The sequence below is a fragment of the Amphichorda felina genome (assembly GCF_050947745.1).
Source record: "Amphichorda felina strain 45539 chromosome Unknown scaffold_3, whole genome shotgun sequence".
In the NCBI taxonomy this organism is placed as follows: domain Eukaryota; kingdom Fungi; phylum Ascomycota; class Sordariomycetes; order Hypocreales; family Bionectriaceae; genus Amphichorda; species Amphichorda felina.
Window position 1 is genome coordinate 101,533 of NW_028145047.1, and position 15,666 is coordinate 117,198.

Here is a 15,666-nt window from a genome sequence, read left to right on the forward strand (position 1 = left end):
CCGTGCGAGCCAACTGCACCAGGCAAGCAAGCAGCGGGGCGAGAGGTGGTCGTGAAGAAAAAGAGAAAAGGATGTAGCGAGCGTGTAGAGAGAAGCAGAGAGTTGCAAAAGAGAAGGAAAGAGAAGCAAAGATGATGCCAAACGAATGATGCAAACGAGTTGGGTGGGAAGGCTAGAGGGGGAGGGCAAGCGAGCGTGGCGAGTTGGACGGGAAATGAGGGCTTGCGATCCGGAGAGGCCTCAGTCCGGCAGTCAGCGATAATGGGCCATTACGGCCGGATGGCGGTTGCGCGAAAAGGAGACCCCATCACCTGTTGGCACCCGTTTGGCCCTGCTTGGCCCTGCTTGGCCCAGCTTGGCCCAGCTTGGACGTTGGCGTTGGCGTAGTGGAGGGGACGGGAGATAGGAGGTGCAAGGTACCCTGCCACTGCAGCGCGGTGTGGAGTGACTTCTGCAGGCAAATTTTTTGGGTCTTGGCTGAGCTCCAAGCTCAAGGTACCTTGTGGCAGGGGCCCCGCCAGCGCCTTCCAGGTCAATTGTTCCAGAATCCATGCCTCCAGGGCTCCTCCACTGCGTCAAGCAGGCCTTCGGGTTCCAGGTCCCCGCTTGGTGTTTCTACTCGTACGGATAGCCTTGTTATGAATATACTATAATTTGAGTACCGTCGGCCTGCCCGCACTTTCCCACCTGGAAGTTCCCCTGCTCCCAGCATACGTTGTATCATGCAGCTTCTGTCACCTCATGGTGGTCAGATCGATATGCATAGATGCAGACTCCATCACCTTTCCCGTGAGCGATCGATTGCGGGTTCCACCGTTTTCTTGATACTAGTATGTACTACTACCTAAGCTACCATTATTAATACTACATGCTGTGGCCCCTTTCCAACCACAGCAAGCATCGTACTTTACACACATACCACTCCACCGACCACAAGAAACAAAAGGCCAATCCAGCAACCCATTCCAGCCCACTTTCAAAGAGCAACCACAAATAGCAACCCATCCTTTTGAGTCCGCCTTCAACGGCCTTTGCTCGCCGAGCCAAGCATGTCAGCAACGACCTTACACCATACCTGCTGGCGCTTATGCTCGCGCTGTTTCTTTCCTTTCCGGGCCTCCGTCTCGAAGCCCATTTGTCCATAAGCCCTGAGCCTCTTCTTCCACCCCCTCGCGTGGAAGTCTACAATGTCCTGTGCCATCGCTGTGACATCCTTCCCTGCCCTTAGGCCACCAAGACCCCAACCAATCCTCCTGCGTAGACTGGCTTGGACGATCCGTGACACTGCACCCACGCGCTTCTGGTTCTTCGAAGGTCGGGAGCTGTCCCATACCCCTTCGCCATCGTCTCGCAGCCTCTTCCTGGGGCTCACCGGTGGAGTGCCTGTTCGTCGACTTTGCTTCCCGGCAGGAGAGGTCACCGGAGTCATCAAGCCCGTTGTTGGCTTGTCTTGCTCATCGTTTCCAATCTTCAGCGGAGGGAGCTCAAGGTCCTCATTCTTGCCGACGGGACTGCCCTTGCGTGTCTGTCCTCGTAGCTTTGCATACTGCTTCTTGCCGTGGTGAACATCCGAATCTGAACAGTCAGACGACGCACTAGAATCATTGCCACAGTCCTGGCTATACCGAAGCAACGCTTCAAAGGGAGTCAGTGGCTTTGTCTCCTCCTTGCAAGGACCAGGCGTCAAGTCCCGGCGTATCTCCATGCATTCCTCGTGCAAGTCGGACATCATCTTGACCCACATGCTCATCAAGCAAACCCGCGAACCAGCCAGGATCCTCGAGTACTCCAAAGCCAATTCACGAAAGAAGGTATCTCTCTGGGCGAAGCTCCTGAGACCTCTCCACGCCAGCTCTGCCTCGACCACTTTGGAGATATTGGGAGGGCTCTTTCGGCGCGGTGAGGGCTCTGTGCCGTCTTGTATTCTCTTCTTGAGCCGGTCAATGGTTGGCTTCATGGCCTTTGCCGTCCTGTAGGGTGGGGGAGTCTCTTGTACCCTCTTGAGCAATTCGGGGCATGGACTGTGTCGTTGCTGAGCCAGGGAACTCGCGCGATCGGGCTCTTCCTCATGCCCTTCCTTAGCATCACCGCATCTGACATTCGCGATCCCATTATGCCCTGTGAGGATTTGCTTCTCATCGCCCGCAGACCATGAGCTTGCTGGTATTGGCTGTCTCTCAGAGCCCGAGTCCTCCTGAATATTCTCCGTTTCAATGTCTCGAATTGTGGAAGAAAGCGTCGTGAGGACATCGGAGTCATTCGGATTGATTTCCCTGGTGTCCTGCAAGGTCTTCTTAAACCTCCTAGGTTTCAGAATTTTATTCACCCCAAGAACCTTGTCCCTGTGGTGAGGCTTGTATCGCCCCGTACGTCCAGTAGGGTCATATTCTGGGAAAGGAACCAAATGCCCGTAAGCTGGCTGTATAGTATACGGAGTAGGAGAGGAGCTGATGGGGCGTAGTTCTGGCTGGATCTCTTCATAGCCATTTCGGGGCAGCTTCTCCTCCTCCTCTTTCTCCCCCTCATTGAGAAGAACAGGGCAGCGTGGTGACTCGCCTGGCGAAGACGATGATGGCGTTCTGAGCAAGGGGCTCTCGTCTGATGGCTCGTCGAGCTGGCAACTCTTCTTCACAGAGTCCTTTATTTTCTCGCCTGCATCTGCAGGCTCATCCGAGATGACACCACGATTTACATTCAAGTCGCCCCTTTTCAAGCTATCATCGTCAGACCCTAGTAACGAGGTACCAGATGTTGGCTTTTCCACAGCATCAGGCTCGTCGGGGGGCAAAGATCCCTGGTTCGGCCCCAGCAGCACTTTCTTGGGCAGATTCTTCTGCTTTTGAGGGGACTTGGTCGCAGTTGGAGAAGCTCTAGTGACTTCCATCAGTTCCAGGACACTGCCGTGGTCATGATCATCCGATTCCATGCCAGATTCATCAGAAGACGACACCATCGTAAGATCGAGAACAACAGGCTCCTTCTCCTTCCCAGTAGGACGTCCTGGTTGCCTCGCCTCCTTCTTTATAAGCAACCCACGCTTCGCCCGACTCCTAATCTTGAGGCGTCGCGTGGGCAGTTCGACAGCAGTCGTCTTTGTCAGTTTCGTGTCCATATCACAACATCCATGACTGTCAACCTCGGATTCGCAAGTTTCCGTATGTCTATTGGTGATCAGAGAAGCTCCGACAATCTGACATTCGTCGTCCGAGGAGGACATCTTCTTATCCGACTTGGATGGTGAGGTCACTTGTTTTCGAGAACGTGGCGAAACTCCGACAATGAGACAATCGTCATCTGAGGAAGGCTCCTTCTTGTCCGGCTTGAATGGTAACACCAATTGCTTTTTCCGGGACCGCTGTTTGCCCAGTCTACTTTTAGGCCATAGGGCGGACTTGGCCCTACCTTCAACGCTGACTGTCTTGCCCAAAGTTCTTCCACGTCGAAACTCTATCTTGACGCAGGACAGGGCGGGATTGGCCGGGTCGAATGTTTCAGAGGAGTGAACCGTGTGGTTGATGGGCGTCTTGATTTTTGAAAGCCCTCTGAATTCAACAGACTGTATCAGGGCATCTCGTTCACATGCTACCGTACGTGACTCAACAGCTTGCTCCGAGGCTGATGCAGAACTATTTGGAGTCGTCGAGATTGCGTTGGAACTCGGCTCTTTGGACACGGCTTGACTGACCTCCACGGAAGTAGTAGCTCGACTCTGAGCTAAAGATGGTCTAGATTCGAGGGCCACTGGCGCCTCTTCTGCCGGCGTCCCTTTCTTCTTCGGTGTTTGTGGCTTCTTCGGGGTTTCTTCGTTCTTCGTCGGGCCCTTCTTCGCTGGCGTTTCTGTTTTCTTCGGCGTCCTTTTTTTATTTGGAGTTTCTTTCTTCTTCGGCGTGGAGTGCACCTCAGCGGCGGTGGGCTTCGTCTTCTCCAAACTGGCACAAGAGTTTGACTCTTTCTTGCTCTGAATATCATCGGGGGTGGCTGGAATAATATCGATATCTTCGAAGAGGCTATTGAAGTCTTGCTGGGGCACTTTCCCGAGAGACGCAGGTGGAGTTGACCGGTCCGAAAACTCGCCTCCGGGAAATAAAAGTCGCCTCTCTCCGCCCATGTTGACCGCCTTGTAATCTTCGGGGAACCGAGGGGTTGCAATCTCAACCACAAACGGCGATCGCGGAGTACGGGGGCCGTCTTTGTCTAATGTTGTCGGGGGCGGCGACCGAGGCTGACAGTCGTCGTCATCAGAGGACAGCGAGAAGAACTCATCTTCAGAGAGCAGTTCAATACCATCAGCCAATGACTCGTTCGGAGGGGCTTGACCTTGTCCGGTGGCTGATCCGATGCCATCGCGATTCGCATCGTGCTCTTGTCCTTTGCTGCCGCGATACGACGCCGAGGCGAGGGGAGACCGTAGCGGCATGGCCGATGTGTCCAGAAACGATGTGCAAGGGTCAATGACCACGGATGAGGGGGGTAAATCTCGATTTGAAGCCGGGAAAAAATGCGATGGTAATCGAAGCTGGAGGGATGGAACCAAAGAGAGGGGACAGATTCTGCAAATGAAGGTGAGAGTCACAAAGGGGATGTAGAATAAAACGAGAGGAAGGTGAAACGACTAGAGGTGCGATGTTCTGAGGTGACCGCAAAGTGAGAGTCGCCTCATGGGTGAATCGAGCTCAGCCAAAAAGGGGCCGTTGGAAGAGAGGCGGCGCAGTCAGAAGACCATCACAGGACACTGACGCTTTCAAAATGTGAGGCGCCAGTCAGAACGTTCCAAGTCAAGACTGGGACATAACAGACACAAGCCGTGACCTTAAGTCTCAAAGATCACGGAGTCCTGGCGTCGCGCTCCCCATCGCCGTTGCCCTCATCCGAATGGCGAGCAGGTTGCGAAGGTTGCGAGACGAGGCGGCTGGACTTGGTTCCTTACCACTAGCGCCGCCACGAGACGACTCGTTGCCCGGAGTGATGAGCCTTGGTGAATTCTTCTCTGGAGCTTTGCAGAGAGCTTTGCAGACGGAGACGGGGTGGTTGACTCGACTAAACTCCAGGAAAAGTATCACGACGTCGGCACGCCCCCCTGATAACACTCACACATCAGCATTTAGTCCCCAAGAGACGTGTACTCATCCCAATGCCTTGATGCGTTTCTACGCATCCTCTCGGTCGACTGATCAGAACCTACCCTGAACATAAACAAACCATCCCGATGACCTTGAGCTGAAGGACTACCCTACACTTCATCGACACTTCTCAGCTGCCGAGCAACGCGATGTGGGGTAACCTTAACCTGCACAGGAGTACGGATAGAGAGCGAGTCGTTGTCGAATATAGCACCTGGGGCAAAGAAAGACGAGAAACTGGTTGTGGACCAACGATGGCTCTCTCTTGCATTAGTGGTGCCGCCATCTCAGGTATCATTCCCGATCAACATTGTCCACGTCTACCTGGGAGTATCCTTTTGAACGCCTTGTCCACCTTCTACATACGCTCGCGCTGACGCGGTGCCGCCCGAATTATATCGTCAACCCTAAGAAGAAGCTGCTGCTGTTAGCTTGATCGGAATGCTAATTGGAGGCCATAATTTCTTACCTCTGCCGCCTCGCTCGCGGAGGAGACTACAGCTCTCTTGAGCTTGTAGCTCTCAATAACGCCGAGGTCCCTCACGTCCGTGATGCCTCCTCCGGGTGTCATGAGATCCAGACCATAGGTGGACAGACCATCATAGATAGCCTTCCGTAGTCGCGCAACCAGGTCGCCCGAGTCCAATCCGGCATTGTCGGCGAGAATAGTGGGGAGCTGGCGAAGCGCAATGGCAAAGCTAGAGACTGCCAGTTGGCGCTTGCCTTCGACGCGCGTGGCCGCACCCTCCACCGCCTTGGCCATGACCATCTCGGCGCATCCTCCGCCGAGAGTCGTCCTGGGCTCACGAACCGTTTGCGATAGCACGGCCAGAGCATCGTGCAGACTTCGCTCAGCCTCATCTAGCAGGTGGTCCGTAGCGCCTCGCAGCACAATTGTGCAGGCTTCACCCGCAGCCACGCCCGAAAACTTGATCAGCGTGTCCTCACCAATAATGATCTCCTCAATCATGTCGCAGTGGCCGAGCTTGACCTGGTCAGGATCGTCAAAGGTGGATGCAATCTCACCGCCAGTGACGAGCGCCAGCCTCTCAATGCCATCAAAGTCGGCATGCTCGATAGACATGATACCGGCATCAGTAAATAGCTGCTCCGGCCAGTTGTAGATGAGCTGCCGGTTAATGAAGCAGTTGATGCCATGTGCCTTGATCTTTTCCACCTTGGCCTTCATCTTATCCTTCTCGGCCTTCTCCAGCTCGGCCAGCTTGCTCGTCGACCCGACCTTGACGCGCGCACCAAAGATCTTGACCTTGTCCGTGTCCATGGATGTATTTGCCACCAGAATCTTGGCCTTCTCGAGTCTCTTGGGCTGGTTCACACCAATCTTCTTATCCAAAATGAAGCCTTCGTCGAGGTACGAGTCGCTGAGCTTCCCACCGGCCTTCTTGATAATCTGGATGTGGCTCAGGTCCGATGACTTCTTGAGACGGAGCACAGCATCGCAAGCCAGCTTGGCAAAATGTTCGCGGTCCTGCGCCAGAACCTTGGAACTGAGAGTGGTGCGTGCAATGGAGAGCAAATCTTTGCGGAACGCCGCGGGGTTCTTGGAATGGTCGACGGCGCTCTCTTCAAGGGCCTTCAAGGCTGCTTGGCTCGCTATTCTGTAACCCTCGATGATCGTCTGGGGATGCACCTTCTTGTCGACGAGCTTCTCGGCCTCTCTCAGCAGCTCGGCGGCTAGGACAGCTACTGATGTTGTCCCGTCGCCGACCTCATCGTCTTGGACTTTCGAAATGTTGACGAGAACCTTAGCGGCTGCATTATCGAGGGCAATGGACTTGAGGATCGTAGCGCCATCGTTGGTGACCATAATTTCGCCGGTAGACCTGGGAAGCGGTGTTAGCGGTCTGCGATATCTAGCTTACCATCACCGATAGACATACGCTGATTGCAAGATCTTGTCCATGCCCTTGGGGCCAAGTGTGCTCTTCACCAAGTCACCCACGGCGATGGCGCCAACGAAGGCTGCCAGGCGCGCATTCTCGCCCTTCTCTTCCGTGGTGCCTTCATCGAAGATCTGGGTCGGTTGGAACGACTGGTATCAAACTTGTTAGTTTCCGCTAAGGAAGAGTAATTTCCGGAAGAAAAGAAGCATCAAGGAAAATTCATACCATTATGCTTGCTCTAGGTGCCTGGAATCTGTCCAAGAACCGCAGGAAGTTGATATGGAAAGCAGTTTGGCCGTTGGGAAGATGCAAAGGCAACCTTTTTTCTGGAGCTTTCGGGCCAGTCTCTCACCAGCGCCCCTCCTTCCAGTTTCTCCCCTGACGACCTGAGGTCCAGGCCTCCATCAGAGGCACCCCACCAAGAAACTGCTACACGTGACTTGCCCCGCGGCGAGCAGAATACTCGGGTACGGATCATTGATTCCCCGCCGCACACTTTGAGGAATCGCTGGACCGCCAAATTTGTGGTAGGCAGAGGAGCATCACGGCCTGAATTGCCCCCCCACCTGCCAGAGCCCCTCCCACGATTCGATTTGCGCGCCGAAAATTCCCTGCTCAACCCCCGATCACACCTTGAGACTGCCTGCAATCTCGAGCGAGCAGCCCTTCTCGACAGCAGTGGGATTCCGGACGCCACCGCCAGAGTCGTCACTCACACGGGATAAGCTTTGCCTATCGCAGGCTGTGGGCGTGGAATTTTTTTTACAACACCCCTCTGCGTCTTGTCACGACCACAACCGCCACCATGGCACCGACTTTTGAGCATTTGCGCGAGGCCGACCTCGACGATGACGAGTTCAATGAGGATGAGATCGATACCTCGGATCTGCGGGAACGATTCGAAGTCCAGTTGGAGCAGGGATATGATACATTTGTAGTCATCGACGGACTTCCCCAGGTCACAGAGGAGCAGAAGCCCAAGCTGGTCAAGTTCCTGCTGAGGAAGCTGAACACGGTGGGAAACACTCGCGAGGATCTTGTTTATATGCCTATGGGCGAGGATGGAAAGTCTTTGCGGTATGCCGTCCCTTGACTTTTCGTTCCCCGGAGACCCTCGAATAGGCTGACTAGTTCCCAGGTTTGCCTTTGTCGAGTACTCTTCCCCGGCCGAGGCCGCCGCTGCAACCCGGCAGCTCGACATGGTCCCCCTCGATAAGAAGCACACTCTCCGCGTCAACAAGATGACCGATATTGAGCGGTACGGAAGAGAAGGCCGGGTGGACGAGACATACCAGCCTCCTCATATCGACGAATTCACCCAGAAGGAGCATCTGAGATGGTGGCTGAAGGACCCCGCTGGTCGTGGCCGCGATCAGTTTGTCATGTACCGCGGCGAGAGTGTCGGAGTCTTCTGGAACAACGAAAGGGACCAGCCCGAGAACGTTGTCGATCGCCAACACTGGACCGAGACGTTTGTCCAGTGGTCCCCGCTAGGCACTTACCTGACGTCCATCCATGCGCAGGGAGTCCAGCTTTGGGGTGGCCAGTCCTGGACACGCCAGGCTCGTTTTGCGCACCCGTACGTCAACATGGTGGCCTTCTCCCCCCTCGAGAACTACCTTGTCACTTGGTCCAACCGTCCCATCTCGATTCCCGACGAAGGCCATCCTGCGCTGTCTGTTGATGACGACGGAAAGAACTATGTCATTTGGGACATCGCTACCGGAACCCCGCTCCGCTCGTTTGCTAACGCGGAGATGCCCAAGGCCGAGGAAGGGCGGCCGCCACCAAAGCTGCAGTGGCCCGCTTTCAAGTGGTCCGCTGACGAGACGTATGTGGCCCGTCTGGTCCAGGGACAGTCCATCTCTGTGTACGAGCTCCCCCGGATGAACCTCCTTGACAAGACGAGTATCAAGATTGAGGGTGTCATGGACTTCGACTGGGCGCCGGCCACGCCGCAGCGCGATGGTGTCAAGACCTATGAGCAGCTGTTCTGCTTCTGGACGCCCGAGATTGGCAGCAACCCCGCCAAGGTCGGATTGATGAGCATTCCCTCAAAGGAGATTGTGCGATCACTCAACCTCTTCAGTGTCAGCGACGCCAAGCTGCACTGGCAATCCGAGGCTGCATACCTGTGTGTCAAGGTTGACCGCCACTCCAAGTCGAAGAAGTCCCAGGCCACCACGTTGGAGATTTTCCGCATCAAGGAGAAGGGCGTTCCTCTTGAAGTTGTGGATACTATCAAGGATACCGTCATCAACTTTGCCTGGGAACCGAAGGGCGATCGCTTCGCCATCATCACCACAACGGAGCCTGCCGGACCCACGGCTGTCGCCCCGAAAACCGCCGTCTCATTCTTCTGCCCGGAGAAGTCTAAGAGCCCCTTTGCGGGAAATTTCAAGCATCTGCGTACACTGGATAAGAAGAACAGCAATGCCATCTACTGGTCACCTCGGGGCCGGTTTGTGGTCATTGCCACGGTTCATAACACGCAGAGCTCAGATCTTGACTTCTTTGACCTCGACTTTGAGGGCGAGAAGCAGGAGGCGGAGAAGGACCTGACTGCTAACCTGCAACTGACGAACACGGCTGACCACTATGGCGTGACGGATGTTGAATGGGATCCTTCTGGTCGATTTGTGGCGACCTGGGCCACTGTCTGGAAGCACTCGGTAAGTTCAGTTGGCGCCTATCTATATAGGTTCGAATTACATGTATGCTAACATTGTCAAGATGGAAAACGGATACCACATCTATGACTTCAAGGGTGAGCTCCTCCGCGAGGAGCCGATCGACAAGTTCAAGCAGTTCGCGTGGCGGCCTCGCCCGCCCACACTCCTCACCAAGGAGGAGCAGAAGCAGATCCGCAAGAACCTCCGCGAGTACAGCCGTGTCTTCGACCAGGAGGATGCTGACCGGGGTGCGTCGGCTGACTTGGCGGTCGTTGAGGCTCGCCGGCATATGCTGCAAGAATGGTACTCGTGGCGTGAGCATGTCGAGGCCGAGGTGGCTGAGGAGAGAGCTGCCCTTGGCCTGCCTGCCGACCCGCATACTGCGCTTTTGGAGGCTAAGACAGAGAAGATTGAGGGTGCCGGACAGGAGCGCGTGATTGAGGAGATTGTCGAGGAGGTGTTGGAGGAGTCGGAAGAGGTGATTGCTTAGACACAATTAACCTGACATGAGGGTATATGGTTTCGTGCATTTGCGGGAAGATCTTTGGTTGTATGGTTGTATACGGATACAACTTTCAAAAATCACCTCACCGGGACTTGAGGTAATGAATCAAGGCGTTTCGCACTCTGTCTAGCCATAGCCTCTACTTTCGTAACGTGATGATGTACTCCGTAAAACTGTGCTCGTACTGCCAACTTGGGTAACTTCGAGGCGCCAGTTGACAGCCTGGTGCCTAGTGCCATTATCCACATCAAAACCATAATTACCTATATATATAAACCCCCCAATGTCTCCCGCATAATAGTATATTGGTTTAAACGGCCAGGCCACGGCCTAGGTTGGATAAAGGTAATATGGTTTAGCCACTGTTAAGCTGCCAGAGATCGGGGCTGATACGCACAGGGTTCCAGAAGCAGCAGGGCAAAAATTATGTCCCACCAAAGTACCTTGCTTGCACCTACGAAATACGAATGCCGACCAACATTTGCTGACACTGTGGTTCCGTCTGCCGTAGGCACTGGATACAGACAGAATCCATGGGAGCCAAACAAGGAGGCGCGATTGAAAAAATTTGCATTGGATCAACAATTGCTATTAGCTTTAGTGCTTAGGCATGTCGCAATGGCCCGTTATCAATGTCGTATTAAAGGGGGTTCAAATGGTTACCGAGAGCCACACTGGAACATACCTATACCTATGGGCACTGGAGTGTATTGATCGCGATGGCATTCCTGTTGGAAAATACCAGCGACTCTCAAGGCTTGGGGGGCAGAGGGGGACAAGTACATAATATCATGCCTACAGTACGGATACACTTGCGATTTACGTCGGACAAAATCTCACCACTGTGGTGTAACCCCTCTGGCCATCCATCCAGCCACCTCAACATCCATCGTCCTCCTCAGGCGCACCTCAGTGGTGCTGTAACCCCTCACCCCCCTGCGCCTCTCACCACTGCAACCAACAAGGGTCAGCAGGGCTGGACTCTGGCTGGGCTCTGGCTGGGTTTTGGCTGACGCACTGCCATTCCATGACCTTCGCCCAGTTGCATCCACCTCAACGCTTTCCCCTTCTACCTACGATCTCCTCCCATCTCCAGCTCCGGTCAAGAGTAGCTGCCATCATTATTTCAATATCCGTCGGGTCTTGCCCCAGCCTACCTCACCAAGGCAATCACATCCTCCCGGCGGCAGGAGGTGGCGACATCGAGAGCCAACGGCCTAAGCATACGTACGAGCAATAAAACCGGCCGCAATCCTTCTCCCTTCTCCCCTCGACGCCGCGCCTGACGTCTGCATCCCCATCAGCGATCGATGACGGCCCGCCATCCCATCTCTTATTCCCCAACTCTTCATCAGCCTCCTCCTGGCCTGCCAGTTGAACTCGACTAGTTCACTTATAAGCTTGCTTGGTGGAATGCTTGCTACGACGCCACCTCTTTGGCCACAGACTGCTCCCATGTGATGGCCCCGTAACCTCTCAATAGCACCGAGATGCTACGACGGCCCCAGAGTCGAGGACATCGCTCCTCTCACCAACAAAGGCTCGCTCTCGCTGTCGCCTTTCTCCTCGTCCCCTGGCTCCAGATCGCCGCAGCCGCCGCCGAACGGCAACCTGACCAGCAGGACCACGCACGTCCAGGAAGCATTCAACATGACCTTCATTCAAAAGCGCGCCACGAAAACGACCCCGCTCCGGGCGATCCCATCATTCCGCAGTTCGACGTAACTGCCATCGACGCCGTTGATTCCGCTCGAGAGACGCCCTACGTCGTCAACAGAAAGCGATCACCGCCCTCCCAGCAGCATCCGCAGCATGCTCGCAACGATTACGACACAGATATAGAAAATGACAGGTCGAATGACGGAGCCTTCCGCCGCGACCAGCGCGACAAAAATACCAACAAAAATACCATCATCCCAAGCGATGCGAGCGCCCTCGCAACTTTAGCTCCGGCTCAGCCCGTCCGAGCACCACATCCCCCCAGACATCTCCGGTCCAGCAGCTCTGCCGCTTCTGGGCTCGCCTCGCCGCATGTTGCGCGGAGTCTGGGGGATTGGGAAGTCGAAGACTTTGTTCTTCTGGCGACCGTCGATGGAGACCTCTATGCCAGCGACCGTAAAACCGGGACAGAGCTCTGGCACCTCGAGGTGGACCAGCCCATGATTGAGACCAAGCATCACAGAGCCAACAGCTCCATTCTCGATGACGATTATCACCCCATCGATCACTATATCTGGGCTGTCGAGCCCAGCCGCGACGGGGGCTTGTACGTATGGAGTCCGGAGTCCAATGCAGGCCTTGTCCGCACCAGCTTCACCATGAAGCGGCTAGTCGAAGAATTAGCCCCTTTTGCTGACGAAGATCCCCCTGTCGTGTACACTGGGGACAAGAAGACGACGCTCATCACCGTTGATGCGGCAACTGGGCGTGTCCTCAAATGGTTCGGCTCCAGCGGGTCTCACATCAACCAGGCAGAGAGCTGCCTCCGGCCCAACACCCTGTATAACATAAACTCGGACGAGTGCAGCTCTACGGGAACAATTACCCTAGGCCGCACCGAGTATACCGTCGGTATCCAGCGACGAGATGGCCAACCGATTGCAACGCTTAAGTACGCCGAGTGGGGTCCAAACAACTACGACAATGACCTATACCACCAGTATCACTCTTCACTAGACGGTCGCTATATCAGCAGCCAGTCCGATGGAAAGATCTACGCATTTGATTATAACGAAGCTCGCAAGTCGTCGCCAAAGTTCTCCCACAAATTCCCTGCCCCTGTTGCCCGCGTCTTTGACGTCTGTCGGCCGTGGGACGCCCCCTCGGGTAGCAACCCAGAGCTTGTTGTCCTCCCGCAGCCGCCAATGCCATCCCAGGACCAAGAGATTGCTCATGTTAGAAGCAACAGCATCTTTCTCAATCTCACCGAATCAGGGAGCTGGTATGCTATGTCTGGGCGCGCCTACCCACTCATAATTGATGCTCCTATGGCGAAAATTGCCCAGGCCGACTTGCTCGACTCTGGGTTTTCTTTTGAGAGTATGAGACCTGGAGATCTTCCCAAGGCATTGGTAGGAATGCACTACCTGGAGGCATCAAGGCCCGCCGGGAAGCAACCGGCAACACTCCCCGCAGGTGCCATACTGGACGGTTATAAAGACCAAGACCACGAATCTTACCTCCCCGTTTTTGTGCCCGGTGATCCCCTAGACATTGGAATCATAGACAAGGTCAAGACTCTGCCGCGAAGTGCGATAAACAGCATACTCGATTTTATCAGCAATCCTACTCTACTCCTCGTGTTCATTGTTGCTATCATTGCCAACGAACAAAAACTTCGACGCGCATATCAGCGATTCAGGCGTGGTGAACTTGAATGGAGTCCTTTCACGGTCACAAATGAGGGCTTTCTATCAGTCAACGACCCAGACGACGACTCGCAGAAGCACGAATCGTCGGCTTCGGCGAGCGAGAGGACTCAGGGGCCGGGCCCAGATGTTCGGGTGCAGCCAGACGCAACCGTCAAGGAGACTCGGGAGGACCAGCCGTCATTGAAACCTGACCCACAGGAAGAGAGGCCAGTCGAGAGTCTGAGCACCGAGGCAAAGGCACCCGAGGTCGGCACCAATGGCGCATCGCAGGAGAAGAAGAAGAAAGCGCATCGCGGTCGCAGGGGTGGCGTGAAGCACCGCAAAGGCAAGGCCCGAGAAGTCTCCCAATCTCAGGGGGACGAGTCGCCTGCAAAGCCTCTGGATGAGGCCGTCGACGCTATAATAAATGCCGAAGACGAGCCGCAGAGCCCGAGCTTCGAGCCCAACGTCCTCACCGTACAGCCCAATGACATGCAGGGTGTTGGCCAACCCGTTGTCCGAATGGGAAATATTGAAGTGAACACTGGGGAGCAGCTTGGAAGTGGCAGCAACGGCACACTCGTCTTTGCTGGCAAGTTTGACGGGCGAGACGTAGCTGTCAAGCGAATGCTGATACATTTCTACGATATTGCGTCGCAAGAGACCAAGCTCCTCCGAGAGAGCGACGACCACCCCAATGGTAAGGTTCACCTTGTGATGTTGTGGAGTTCAGTCGACGGCTAACCAGTCCAAAGTCATTCGATATTATGCCCAGCAGAGCCAGGATGGCTTCCTCTACATCGCATTAGAGCGATGCGCTGCATCCCTAGCCGAGGTTGTCGAGAAGCCCCATGCGTTCCGCGAGCTGGCGAATGCAGGAAGAACAGAGCTCCCCTCTGTGTTGTACCAGATCACCAACGGCATCAGTCACCTCCATTCCCTGCGTATTGTCCATCGCGATCTCAAGCCGCAAAACATCCTCGTCAACATGGGGAAGAATGGGAAGCCCCGTATGCTCGTTTCCGACTTTGGGCTTTGCAAAAAGCTAGAAGATACCCAGTCGTCCTTTGGGGCAACGACGGGTCGGGCTGCCGGCACATCGGGGTGGCGTGCTCCTGAGCTGCTCCTTGACGACGATGCCGATGGCCCTCGGGAACTGGCACTCATGGAAACTGACACTAATAGTGGTTCGGGGTCAGTCCTTGTCCATGATGCCAATATGCCCAATATCCATCGTGCCACCCGCGCCATCGACATCTTCTCTCTCGGGCTAGTCTTCTTCTACGTCTTGACGAATGGCCTTCACCCATTCGACTGCGGGGACCGGTACATGCGTGAAGTCAACATCCGCAAGGGGAATTACAATCTCGATCCTCTAGATGTCCTCGGTGATTTCGCCTATGAGGCCAAGGACCTGATCGCATCAATGCTTCGCCGCAACCCCAAGCAGCGGCCTGCCGCCATGGAAGTCATGTCGCACCCCTTCTTCTGGTCTCCCAAGAAGCGACTTGCATTCCTCTGTGACGTGTCGGATCACTTCGAGAAGGAGCCCCGCGATCCTCCATCGCCGGCCCTCAAGGAGCTGGAGAGTTATGCTCCCCAGGTCACACACGGCGATTTTCTGCGTGCTCTACCTCGCGAGTTTGTCGACTCCATGGGCAAGCAGCGCAAGTACACCGGCTCCAAACTGCTAGACCTTCTTCGAGCGCTCCGCAACAAGCGTAATCACTACGAGGACATGTCGGAGAGTCTAAAGCGCACCGTAGGGCCGCTCCCAGACGGCTACCTGAGCTTTTGGACGGTCAAGTTCCCGAACTTGCTTCTTGTGTGCTGGAATGTCGTGTACGAGGTACGATGGGAGGGTACGGATCGTTTCAAGGAGTACTACGAGCCGGCGGGTCTGTAGTCACATGCTGCTCTATCCAACACCCAATGACGGGAATAGGAGGGACTATGGAGAGAAAGCTAGGTGAAATTTCTGTTAGATTTTTAGAATCCGAGACGCGTGCTGCAATTCATTCTTTTTACCTACTGTCTACATCGTTTAGTGTCTGATTCCAAAGTACATGAACGTAACTACAATTCATGGTATCTATAGGACAAACCCCATGCTCG

The 15,666-nt window shown here is 54.9% G+C and overlaps 4 protein-coding genes across 4 annotated transcripts; 2 read left to right on the forward strand and 2 right to left on the reverse strand.

Moving 5' to 3' along the window:
- Positions 1-1,021: 1,021 nt before the first annotated feature.
- Positions 1,022-4,417, reverse strand: ACO1O0_002717 (uncharacterized protein; the record flags this gene model as incomplete). Its single annotated transcript, XM_083192182.1, has 2 exons — positions 1,022-2,303; positions 2,433-4,417. 2 exons carry the CDS (start codon positions 4,415-4,417, stop codon positions 1,022-1,024), a joined length of 3,267 nt encoding a protein of 1,088 aa, XP_083051239.1.
- Positions 4,418-5,478: 1,061 nt separating this feature from the next.
- On the reverse strand, positions 5,479-7,252 carry CCT2 (chaperonin-containing T-complex subunit CCT2; the record flags this gene model as incomplete). The annotated part of the gene is made up of 4 exons (XM_083192183.1): positions 5,479-5,538; positions 5,590-6,964; positions 7,022-7,173; positions 7,250-7,252. 4 exons carry the CDS (start codon positions 7,250-7,252, stop codon positions 5,479-5,481), a joined length of 1,590 nt encoding a protein of 529 aa, XP_083051240.1.
- Positions 7,253-7,829: 577 nt separating this feature from the next.
- Positions 7,830-10,186, forward strand: PRT1 (translation initiation factor eIF3 core subunit b; the record flags this gene model as incomplete). The annotated part of the gene is made up of 3 exons (XM_083192184.1): positions 7,830-8,101; positions 8,163-9,696; positions 9,758-10,186. The coding sequence occupies 3 exons, from the start codon at positions 7,830-7,832 to the stop codon at positions 10,184-10,186; spliced, it is 2,235 nt and encodes a 744-aa protein (XP_083051241.1).
- Positions 10,187-11,691: 1,505 nt separating this feature from the next.
- On the forward strand, positions 11,692-15,457 carry IRE1 (bifunctional endoribonuclease/protein kinase IRE1; the record flags this gene model as incomplete). The annotated part of the gene is made up of 2 exons (XM_083192185.1): positions 11,692-14,251; positions 14,307-15,457. 2 exons carry the CDS (start codon positions 11,692-11,694, stop codon positions 15,455-15,457), a joined length of 3,711 nt encoding a protein of 1,236 aa, XP_083051242.1.
- Positions 15,458-15,666: the final 209 nt, after the last annotated feature.